The sequence below is a fragment of the Vanessa atalanta genome, chromosome 29, assembly GCF_905147765.1.
Source record: "Vanessa atalanta chromosome 29, ilVanAtal1.2, whole genome shotgun sequence".
Classification (NCBI taxonomy): Eukaryota; Metazoa; Arthropoda; class Insecta; order Lepidoptera; family Nymphalidae; genus Vanessa; species Vanessa atalanta.
Window position 1 is genome coordinate 2,935,683 of NC_061899.1, and position 13,345 is coordinate 2,949,027.

The following is a 13,345-nucleotide window of genomic DNA, read 5'->3' on the forward strand; positions in this document are numbered from 1 at the left end:
TCCAAGAGGAAGGTTTATAAGCACATTACAGCAAAGAAAAGCCGATAATAAGGTATTTTCGGTAGTGAAAAATAAAATATGATATTTGATAAAAATTTAAATATATGTAGAAATATACCTACTTAAATATTTTGATTTTTAGTTTACATTAAAATTAAAAGGCGCAATTTTTAGTCAAAATAACAAAATATACAAAAACAGCGAAATCGTTTATATACATCATAATATATAGAGAGAGACAAACGATAAGGAGGTTTTAAGCTTCTGTTATTCTGTTGATGTTCCTACTTACATACATACACACATTCTCACTTTTTATTAGTGATTACTGTTAACTATGCGTTTATAATCAATAGACGTTTCCAACGCAATGTTTCCGCTAAAAAAAAACGTTCCGAGTCCGCTTACAGAACAGGGTTGTCAATGGTGTTATTTTTAATAACTATTAATAATTTAGCTTTATTTTCGGATATATCGAGTTGAGATAGCCGAGTGGTTAGGACTCGTGCATCTAAACGTCGATTGCGGGTTCAAGCCCATGTACTTAATATATGTTTATAATTAAAATCAGCGGTGAAAGGAAACATCGTGCGGAAACCTGTATTTATCTAATTTCAATGAAATTGGGCCACATGTGTATCCACCAACCTAGACTGGAGCAAGCGTGGTGGAATCAATCCAAGGAGGCCTTAGCAGAGTGACATTTAGAGACTGTTACTTTTTTCAGGGCCGCTATTGCCCAATAAAACACGTCAATCTTAAACGAAGATTGCCGGTTCAAACCCGAGCTAACACATGTATCGTATATAAATTGATAGCATGACACGACAATAAAAAATTCAACATAATATTTCATAATTATAATTGAAAAAGGCGATGTTATCAATAAAAATCTGTGTAATAGTTGTCGACTTTCTAAACTATTGAAAACTACTAAAACGCACAATATGAGTAATTTAATTACCTTACAATAAATAAAACAATTTACCTCTACTTCCCTAATACATATCACTTTTAAGAAGTAAGCTAAAGCCCCGGCGAAGGGAACAGTTGAAATAAGAGAGAGACATCCCTCATTCGATCTTAGTCTCAAAGCGAAATAATGGTTAAATTCAATTCGAACAATAATTTAAAAATCGAACACTAACATCAAGTGGCAACCCTACACGTTGCCCACCTACACGCGATGCTTTAACAATTGACTTTCGCTTGCCAATACCGCCTATACAAATTTCGTTACCTAATACGTACTTGCACTTGTAATTATGTTTCGTTTTCTATGAATTTATTTGAACTAGTATCTAATATAACACTCGTTTGTAGGGTTCTGTACCCAAAGGGTAAAACGGGACCCTATTACTAAGACTCCGCCGTCCGTCTGTTAACCGTGATAGTTAGACAATACAAATGATCACAAATGATGTATATCTGTTGCTGCTATAACAACAAATACTAAAAAAACAGATTAAAATAAATATTTAGGATGGCTCCTATACAACAGAGATACTTTTTTTGCCGTTTTTATAGATAATGGTACGGAACTCTTCGTGCGCGAGTACGACTCGCCCTTGGTTTTGACATTAAATTTGTGTCATTTACTGAGGTACTAGTAGTATTTTTGCATAATTATTGACTAATATCAAAAGTTAAACAAGAGATAAAAACAAAAACAATTTCACAATAACCCGAATTGAAAGTATATAATCATATAATTTTGTTTTATTTTATACTTTATTTAGGATATTGGTAGACGGACGAGCAAATGAGCCACCTGGTACATGATCAATACTGCCCATATACATCAGCGCTAAGAAATATTAACGATTCCTTACATCAATGCACCATCAACCCTGGGAACACTATCCAATGAGCGAGAAGTACCTGAGACCTGCACAAAGCCCTACCACCGACTAATTCATCAAAGATTAATGATGTCAATATCCCAAAAAAAAAAACATAAACAAAAACCACAAACATTTATCAATTTGGCAACATTAAAACTGGCGTTAGTCACACCATGCAGTCCGATTACATTACAACCCGTCTAATTTACAAATCGAGTCGAAACAGTCCAGCCCAGTCGTATTACACAGTATCGCCTTGAAAGCCGGTTTCACATCCTGTGCACGATCGAACAGCGCCAACAGGATACTCTCATTATCAATAGATTGGTTTGTTAAACGTGGACCTGTGTTGGTGCGTTCTCATTTCTAATGTTGAGTCGGTTGATATGAAAAATTTACCGTCTGGCTGATTGGCACAAAAGATAGACAAATACGGGAACAGACTGTATAGCCTCGATGAGTTCCAGTGAAGGACCAGATCGGTTTCGTGGTACGAGAGCATCACCACAACCAAAGTTCTGGCTGCTAGAGAGAATTTTTCGACAAACCCGATAAGTTTTTACCGGAGTATGAACCAGGACCTTGGATCTATGGCCTTATAATTTAGCTCCTAGACCAAAGAGGCAGTCATTAGGATAAATCTTTAGTAATGAGCACTCCTTATTATTTCTACAGCCAAACAGGGAAACAAACAGGCTCATCTCAGTTGCTATGTTCCCAGTTCCATTGTAGGAAGGAAGTAAAAATCATTGTACAATAAATAGGTGTATTCTTCTTTATGGGATATGTAGGCGGTCTAACGAATGGGCCAGCTGGTGACAAATGGCCATCACCACCGATTGATACTGGCGTTTTATGAAATATTCACCACTACTTACACCACCAATGAGCCACCAAACTAGGGAACTATGACGATCCTTGTGCCTATAGTTACATCGACTCAGATAACTATCAAACCAGAACACCTACACGAAGTGTTGCTGTTTGGCGGTAGAATACGAATAGTGGTTACCTACCCCTAACCTGCACAACGGTTTGCACAGTTAACCAAGTAATCACTATACTTTCTTATTGATTTTTTCAATATGGATTATTGAAAAAATCAATAACGATACTCAACCGGATACATTTCCAAAAATGTTTATTGGAATGATTTAATATATGGACTTATACCTAGTCTTTCAGTTTTATTTTAAATTTATTTTAAATCCAGAATATTATTTTACATTAGTTTTAGAATTTAATTCATTACCCACTCTGACTCTCAGGCAGTCGGTTAAAAAGTAGCTCAAACCAACAAATACACACAAATCAAATATTAACCGTTTAAAATACCGTTCATTGAAAATCTACATCACGTTTGTGAACATGCATGTTGAATTTCACAAAACTTTTGTCATACTATTTTATACCGTATTCCACAATTATAAAGTTCATTTTATGTTTCAAAGAAACCACGACTTAGTATCGTGTAAAGTGCAATTCATCGTTATTGAATACATGAAAAGTATTGAATTTAAACTGTACTAATACTTTTTAGGGTACCGTAGATTTGATAAAAAAATATATGTAATTTGCTAGTCACCGGCTGATGGCAAATGAGTAATCCTAGGTGAAATTCGGTATCAGTTATCAGTACAAAAGCGATCCCAATAATTACCTATGTATATATATATATATTTTGATTATAATATTTAAAATCAACATCTCGACGCTTTAAGTTCTAAGCAAAAAAAAAATAGATAGGTGTGTATTGAATACTTTATTTGGAGCACAACAGTACCAATTGGTGGCAGACGTATGATGGAGTGACAACATTTATAAGGAAAACCCACGAATACAATATAAGAACCATTGAGTTCACGTACAATATATTATTTTAGAAATTTAATTTCATTCGAAGATAGCGCCAAATAACGACGGATTAGAAATTCTGTAACAAAATTGCGAGCGAAAGTATTTGTAAAATGATTTGACAATATAATGAGGGTCAACGATACACTATACAATTCTAACGTATTGATCCCACAGCTGAACACCGGTAGATTTCTCTATTTCTCAAGAATTGGAGTTTACTGCAACAAATCACTTAGTGCCATACAGCAATACTTATTATTGTTAGATTTAATTTTCAAGGGTGAATGAGCCAGTGGAATTACTAGGGTTGGTTATAGGTTTACCTGTAAATCATCTTCAAAATGTCGTCACTAGGCTGAATTAGCGAATTACCTTTGCCTGAACAAAGGTGTACAAAAATATACATACAAATTTGGCGGTAAAATTTTACGTACGTCCTTGCATTTCTTTTATAAAAAAAAAACACTACGTTAGCTACGGAGGAAATAGAAACTGCCTAATTTTCCAACGATTACAAAATAATATTAATTAAAACGGAACCCCAAAACTAGCGAACATTACACATTTAACAGAACATCGTGACATTGTATCCATAAAAGGAATAAACGAGATCTTGAAATAAAGACTGTTTATTAACGGGACGACTCTACAAATAGAGTCAAAAATAACGATTAATTGCAGTGGAAAAAATGCGAAGGGTTGGTTCCCACGCAGCAAGGCGTGACGTATCGAATACTAACCTTCATGGTTTAATAAACAGCATTGAGCAATGAGATTAAACGAAGCGATATTTAAAGGAAACTTAAAAATATCCAGCATTTACATCTGTCTCTCGACGAAATTATCAAAATCTAATAATAATAACAATTATTTAAAACATCTTTCTTGAGAAGATTCAACAGTTAGTTTTAAATTGGCCAATTAAAAAAATGTAAGCTTGAAAAAAAAATTTAATTAATAAGGCATATTAATACATTTACAATAATTACAAGATTATATTTAAGATAAAGAACTATGGTTTTAGCATATGCTGACTTATATATATATTATCCCCTTAGGGGTGGAGTTTCGTAAACTATGAGATAATAAAATATTCTTAGCGGATGTCTACACCCTATAAGGTAGTTTACCCGCCAAATTTCAAGTTAGTGGGTGTCATAGTTTCTGAGATTACGTGAATAATCAGCGAGTGGTATTTGCTTTTATATAAATATATAATTTAATTGTACTTTAATAACATAGACTGTAATTAAAAAAAAGTAACTACTGAGTTATTTGCCGGTTCTTCTCGGTAGAGTTTACTTTCCGAACCGGTGGTAGATTTACATTAATTTCAACACACATGACGATTCAAAAGTGCTTTTATAAGCCTATTTCTTCAATTTCATAATCTAAGGAACGATATTTCGACAAAATCGACCACGTGCGAGTAGGACTCGCGCACGAAGGGTTTCGTAGATAATGATATTTTTATTTTATTCTGATTTTAGTATTTATTGTTATAGTGGCAACAGAAATACATCATATGTTAAAATTTCAAGTATCACTGTTCATGAGATAGAGCCTGGTGACAGACGGACGAACGGACGTACAGCGGAGTCTTAGTAATAAGGTCCGTTTTACCCTTTGGATACGAAACCCTAACAAGAGCCTACATTTACGTGCTCCTGGGGTGATACTGCGGTATCACTCTGCCAGACTCCAGTCTATTACTGAGTTATCCTGCAATTACTGAGTAATCCTGAATTATCCTTCAAAATCAAATAAATTTTGTTTGGTCTGATCTGCGGATAAGCTGGCTAGATTGACCAAAGACGCAGTCTATAAAAAAAACGTATGTTTAAACAAATTACAAACTGTATGGTTGTATGACACATTTAAAAAGCCAAGCAAAGCGAGCCTACGCCTTGTATATTATCTAACACTGACTGACTGACTGTATTTTTAGACGTTGAAAAAGAGTATCTACAAACCGAACCGGTGGTAGCTTTACTTTAAATAGTTTGTTAAATGACGATTCAAAAGTGCTTGTAAAAGCCTACTTGAATAAAGTATATTTTGATTTTTGAATTTGATTTTTTGACTAACTGTTCGTCACAATTTCGTACGGTTACCCGTAAAACAATTCATTTAAAATTACACATCCCCACAAACCTCCGCCCATTAAAGTTGAAATTACCCAAAAATACTTTCTTAGCGTTTGCTTGTTGTATAAAATAAAAACCTTAGCTCCAAAATTCAATTTCAAGTTTTGACTGAGCACCAATTAGGAAAAACGATTTTATTATATGTATAACAAGAGTATTTTATAAGTCGCGCAGTTTGTTTATTATGTATTGATAACAGAGAGAAGACAGGCAAAGAGGTCACCTGATGACCTTTAGCAGTCAAACGTAATAACAATAACCATGTACATTAAGGTTGATGATAAAAACAATAATAAATAAAATAATATCATCTCTCTAGACACTAGTCATGTTTATTTATATATAATTATTTATTGTACTGTTTTTTTTCCTCACTCTCATAAAACAATGGGAAGGCACATCTTACACTCGGATCTACTACGGGACCAACGTCGTTACGATCTTTGCAAGGATCCAAAAAATCCAAAATTCCAAAAATTCTCGAGAAACCCAATAACTTTTTATCGGCTTGGGGTTTGAGCCCTCAGGATTTCTACGGCCTTATGTCTTGCCATTAGACCAACGAAGTAGGTGTTATTTATATAAATTAACCCCATAATATATTTTATTAGATTTTATATCCCCCTGACTGAATTCAGCCACACGAGACTAGCACAAAGATATGATAGTGCACTAGTATGTGCTAAAACAGATGGGCCAATTCTGTTAACTACTATGACACGTTCCCGATTGTATTCCGATCTAACTTCGAACGAACCGCAACTGGATAGTTATGACAGTAGAAAAGACAAATGTCTGAGTAACAAATTCGTTACGATTCGATTGCGTTAAAGCGATAATTAGTCCATAGAATCCTTGTCTGATTTTACAAAAATCTTTCACGTTGTATAGCCCATTCATTGAGAAATACAAATTTCATACTTTACGACTCGTGAAGACGGTAAGGTGTACAGGGGTGAATTCATGTCTACAGATATTTTGAACATCTTCAAAAATTTTAGGTTGATAATTTCCATTCATGAAGTATAGATTTGGCAGCATTCCCTTGGAAAGCACCCAGATTATCTAGCAACTCAATAAGCTACACATCGATTGGACTAGCAATGTTTGACGGCTTAAATGGGTTACCTAAAATCCAAAAATACACCTCAGAAAATTTCAATTGTAACCGTGGGAATTTAAGAAAAGTGACCATTTACCAGTTGGACAAAATGCCAGACCTCCTACCTATATAACATAGAAAGGTTACAAGCCTGTGAATGTCTGCTGTCCTATGGCCTCCTTTCCTTTTGAGGAGAAGGTTTGACTATATTACACCATACTCCTCACGGGTTGGTGGATACCCTTATGGCAGATTTCATCCGAGGCAGGATTTTTTCCACGACATTTTTCTTCTCTACCAAACACGAGAAGAGTGAAATAAAAAACATAAAAATTCTGTGGTACTTGATCCGGTTTAAACCAGCTATTCTCGGTTAAAATTCACGTGTTCTTAACACTGTGTCATCTGAACTCATAGTTATTTATGTGAAGCAATTTTTAAACACAATACACTTCAAAGTTAACAAACTGTACGAGATGAGTCATGATTCATCATAAATGACTAACTACCCAATTATAATTACACTTAAGGCCTTCGCACAAGTGTGTTTGCTTAAACAGGTGTACTCTATATTCTCTCACAATCCAAGACCGGAAAGAGTTCAGACACAACAGCTATACATGTTTCCTGATACTTATTGAGCAGTAATTGACTGAAAAGAATCAGCTTTTAACTGACTCAGGATTTGAACTTGAGACCTCGATATCAAAAGCCTTTTCTACTAGCAGATCAATCCTCTACCTTCAGTATGGAGCAATATTTATTTAATTTATCCTTTAATTATTGCAAATGTGCAACATGTCCTTTAATAAAAGGTTCTCTTTAAGAAGTAGCTCTCGTAGCGATCAGACCTTATGTACTTAACATTAATTGAATTTTTTATTGTATTTTTATATAATTCTTTAGCCAAATTTAAAGTATATTAGGTACAGCTATCTAAGATATATCTCCAACCCCATCATTAGTTAATATGTTATTTGAATTCATCATGCCTATCACTGAACATGTAGTCACATATTACAATTTCAATTAATAATATAACTACTTTATAAAATATAAGATGTTGGATCTGTAAGGGCAAGTTGTAAAACTACCCTTATAAGTCTTAAAAGTACAAAAAACATTCTACTACTCACATCATCAAAATTCCTGGACTGCAAGTCTTCCATACTCCGACTGTGACTCCCTTGTAATTTCAATGAGTTCAATGTACCATAGCGATTGTCGTTGCTCAAGCTCTTATCAACGAACGGCACATCATATATATGTTCTTTTTTAACGAAGAACTCAGACTTTATCTCTTTGCAATCACAATTTAAATGACACTTAAAACCGTCTGTTTTGTCGTTCGATTGACATTTAAGGCACTTATTACTTAAAAATGTACTTAAATTATTCGTATCTACATTTTCATTACTGCAGCAAATATTGAGAGAGTCACGATTGTGGGAACTTAATCTTGTATATGGCAAGCTTAACGTTGAATTGTTTGTTATTATGGCACAGTTCAAAGAATTAAAACATTTCGAAAATGGATCCTTTTGATTGTTAGGAGTCAGTGTCCGATGGGTTATGTCTAGAATCTCTGTGCAAAGGTAATGCATTTCTTTAGGCTTATCAACCGTCTGATCCGTTTCAGCAATGTCATATATATTATTGCTTTGACTTGGAACTTGAGCTTCACGTTTCTGTAGCACCTGTTCTAGTTTTTCTAACATTTTCTTTGCATCTTTTTTATTATTTTCAGGAGATTCCGGTATAGATGGTCCCGCAAATATACGTGGTGGTTTTTTAGGTGGAGGTCCAGGGGGCAATGGTTGTTTTAAAGCTTTTTTCAATGTGTCTGTTAAGATTAAATGTGGATTCTTACGTTCTAATTTCATAGTTTCACTGGAAGCACAGAGATCATTCATAGATTCTAAATTTGCTTTAGATACCTTCGTTTCTTGGGGGACATCAATTTTTTCATACTGGGATACTAGTTTTTTAATTTTATTTGTTTTATCATCTTCTACTATTTCAGTTTCTGAGCTAACACCACTGTCTGTCATGGAGTCTTGTCTATTTTCGGCTTTATTCTTATTTTTCAAAACCTTAGCGTACTGATCAAGTATATGCTTCGGAACTTGAGAATCAGGTATTGAATCAGGGAGTTCATTGACCTCACCGACAACAATGGAATCATTTGAGCTTGTATTTGGACAAAAATTCTCCTTTTTCATTTGAACTTCAAGGAAGTTTCCTAATTGTTTTAAGCGTTCCTTACTTAACTTCTTATCACCCATTTTTAATGTAAAATCACTGGTTTCAGATCTACCGTTGCAACTGCCGTGACGTTTTGGACTCTGATTGATAATCTGGCTTCTATCACACCGGAAGGCGTGACTTCGGTATAGCTTTTTGCAAGGATCACTTGTCTGCCTCACTAGGGTCGGTTTGGTCTCGCTCAAGCTGCGTTTTACTTCATTTTTACTGTACAAATAACTGGAATTAGGTTTTGGAGACCACTCATCTGAGTCTGAATCATTCCTACTATTTTCCTTTGACGAAATTGTTTCGATAATTTCAACGTTAATTTTATCCTTGCACTCATTTGTGTCTTGTTTATTCAGTTGGGTCGACTTTTTCCTGACAACCAGAACCTCGCTCTCGGTTTTTAAACTCTCGAATTTACTTTTAATAGCTTGCACTCTATTTTTTGGCTGTGCTAACATTATTTCAAATTCTTCAAATACATTTTTGAAAACGAAATTATGTCCGGACTTTTATGTTGATAAATACGTTAACTTATAAAAGAAAACACATGTTTTTTTTTTAATTACTATAAAATATTGACTAAGGCACTGACACAGATGAATATTTTATTACGATATTAAAAAAAAACACACACACACGCTTATATTATGTTATCAACCTGTTGATGAATTTGTTTTATAAATCATATGGTTACACGAATCACTTAACACATATTGAGCTTATTAAAACACTAGATAATTCGAGTTTCAGGTATTGAATAAATTAGATCTAATTCATGTACACACTTTTATAAAATAACTTAAATACTTTTTTAGTGAAACACTATTAACAAACCACAACACTTGACAGAAAGTTTACATAAACAGTTGTCTTGTTCCTTCGTTTCGTACTTCGTATCACGATCGCGAGACCGAGAGGCCGAGGGCATGGCACTCTGATATTGCCAGATTAAAGATACTACGAGGAAAAATAATTACCCATTCGATGGAGGGTAATTATATATTGAATAATATTTTATTTCTTCAATTGAGACATGTTTTTTGATACATTTATTAATTTTTATTACTATTTAGGAAACATTTATTATCGGAAAGAATGAAAAAGAAAAACAAAAAATATTTTTATTATTGACATTATATATGACTTTCATCATTATAAGACAGAAAACGTATGTAACGAATATTCAAATTGACATATATTACATACAACGACCAAAAAAAATAATAATTTAGTGGTCTAATTTTTTTTATAACAATAATATTTCACATTATTCTTTTTTATTTAGTATGGCAGGCAAAAGTATGGTTTTGATATGTAAGCACTAACACGAGTATGGGGCAGTAAGAAAGGAATTGTTTAATGTTGTTAAAAAATAAAAATATTGTGTTTTGAATTATATTATAACTGAGAAATTAATTATTTTATAGTTCTGAACACCACGTCATAATCATGAAACTTACAATTAACGACATCTTGTAGAAAATATGCAATGGTAAAAAAAAAGTCTGTGGAATATTATCTATCTTCAGATTTCAAAAATAAAAGGTTATTAAAATAAACTTAACAAGAATATTTTTATTAGTGATTATTTACTATAGTATCTAAACAATTGCATCTTTTATTTTAATGTAATTATTTGCGCCATCTACCGAAGTATTTCTTAACTGCAACACTATCGCTAATGTTTCAAGACTTTACCAACAGATGACACTACTACTTTCTTCTTAAAAATACATTTATTATACCTTAAACTTTTTATACGCAAATATGGAAACATTCCATTACATATTATTGCAGTGTTTGACAAAATTGTGTTATGTATTTTTTTCAAATTACAGGTGTTTTTTAAACTCATTAATTATCGTCATTGATTTAAGCTTTTCTAAAATCATGAATAAGTTTGTAATAAAATATTTTCGTGACACAAGAATAGAGTTGAACCCACCACGTACCTATACTTTCGGTCGATGTAGGTACCTGTATCTTGAATTTCCGCTGCTATATTGAAATGAATGAAATATACTTTATTGTACATCACAAACAACACGAAGCACACAGAAAAAACAAGTAAAAAAAAAATAGTAAAATAAAAAAAACTAAAAATAAATGTTGATTACGAGTGTTGTACAATGGGCGGACTTATGGCAAATTAGCCATCTCTTCCAGACAACGTGACTTATGGACAAATAGAACGAGCATCTGAGTTGTTTAACGGTGGAGCTAGTCATCTTATCCGCCGCAGGGCGTCAGCATTTGACGCCCGGCCTCCAGTGGCGGACTCGGGGGAATCCGTCACATTACGGGAAGGAGACAGAGGAGGAAGGCGCGCATTCTAGTATTCAGTCGCCTTATGGTGGCTGCCGCTGGTGAGGCCGCGGCTGTAAGCCACGAGCGTTCCCGTAGCTCCACCATTATGCGGCGCGATGGAATCTCGAGGAGGTTTTAGAGTCAGACGCGGCACTAGGCCCCGGGGAGTCCCATTATTAAATGCATTTCCTCCTCGTAAAACTAAAAAATTCCTATCAGCACTCATACAAGAAAATCGAAAGCACAATACTATAAAGTTAACTATCAAACTCTTACCAGGGGTACTACGTTGTACGGCCATTATTCTGGAAGAAATCGACACGTAAGGAAGAAGCATTACGTCCCCTCCATGGGATTTTTCCTCTACATCTATCTGTTTCTAGTTGTTGTATTAATTTACACGGGATTTTAAATAAGAATTTTGTCAATGTTATTTGTTTATAATATATTATATAACAAGTTCGTTGATACCGGGTGTCTCGAGAAACCAGTTGCTGTTTGTTTTTATTGCAATAATGTACGGCTTAGTGGTTTTATTCCGAATAATATTAATTATAGTTACAGGTTTCAAGGCGACCCTCACATTAATAAGAAACTAATTAAAGTCGAATTTGTTTAGTTCATTTTAAAGATGGCAGCTTTGAGGAACAAGTTTCGACGACTGACTCCAAAAGTAACGTACTGAAAACGTCAAATAATTATGAAGTCAGTGCATTAATATTAGACTTCATTTCGGTTCAGTTGCCGTTTAAGAAACCTATAATTATATAATGTTTAAAAGTAAGAAGTAAATGTGGTCAATAGGCTATTTGACTGGTTTTTTAAATCCATTTAATTTTATTTAGTATAGAGGTTAAGGAACCCAGTAAAAGTTGTTTTTTTTTTTATTCTAGTATTAATTTGCTGAAAAATATCAAATTAAAAATTCCATATTTAAATAGCGCGCGAAAACGCTACTTTGACAATATGGCGCTGCAATGATGTCGGTGACGTCACTTGCCTGTATTGTAATCTGTGGCTCATATAATGCACATACAGTAGGCAAACGAGGTTAACAAGCAAGTAACGTCATCATAAACTCGACCAATCAGAATCGTTTTGTGTCACGTAACAAACGTTTAAAAATAGGTATTTTTATTTATTTTTGAATTAATTAATTATTATTTTCAACTTTCGTTAATAAATAACCATTTTTAAACTCATAATACATAAATATATACTGATTACAATAATTGACACTTTATTTTTCGCATTGTCAAATAGCCTATTCGGAACCCTGATTCATTTAATATTGTTAGAATCAGCAGTGCGATTCTATAAGAATTCACACCGTATCTCACGTATGCGGAATAAAAATATTTTGTGTGTTCCGGCTAGGAAAGTTAAAATTCTCGGATTCTCCACTATAATTTATGTAGGCTGTGAGATATCGCTATAACCAATAAAACCGCCTTTGACATTTGTTGATTACTATTATTTTTTGTTACTGTTCGGTTTTAATATTAAGTTAAACTCTGAACTTATTTGCGTATTTATAACCAGCCATATTATTAAGTTTTTTCAAAATAGACTAAAATAACGTTTCATCTAAATTTCAAATATAAATCTTTATTTTTATTTGATATTTAAAGTTCAATTTAAATGGGAAAGAGTAACTACCGAGTTTCTTGTCGGTTCTTCCCGGTGGAATCTACTTTCCGAACCGGTGGGAGTTTTACATTTGATTTAACACTGTAACATGACGATTCCAAAGTGCGTTTATGAGCCTTCTTGAATAAGGAATATTTTGATTTTTATTTGTAAAATGGACAATGCTACTTTCAGTGATTGCA

At 33.7% G+C, this 13,345-nt stretch overlaps 1 protein-coding gene across 1 annotated transcript in view; it reads right to left on the minus strand.

Annotated features, from left to right (window-relative positions):
- The window catches only part of LOC125074993, a 59,965-nt gene extending 49,850 nt beyond the window's left edge, over positions 1–10,115 (minus strand). The window contains exon 1 of the mRNA XM_047686515.1: positions 8,087–10,115. Coding sequence (XP_047542471.1) covers positions 8,087–9,664 — 1,578 coding nt within the window. The 5' untranslated portion in view covers positions 9,665–10,115. The remainder of the gene's footprint in view (positions 1–8,086) is intronic.
- Positions 10,116–13,345: the final 3,230 nt, after the last annotated feature.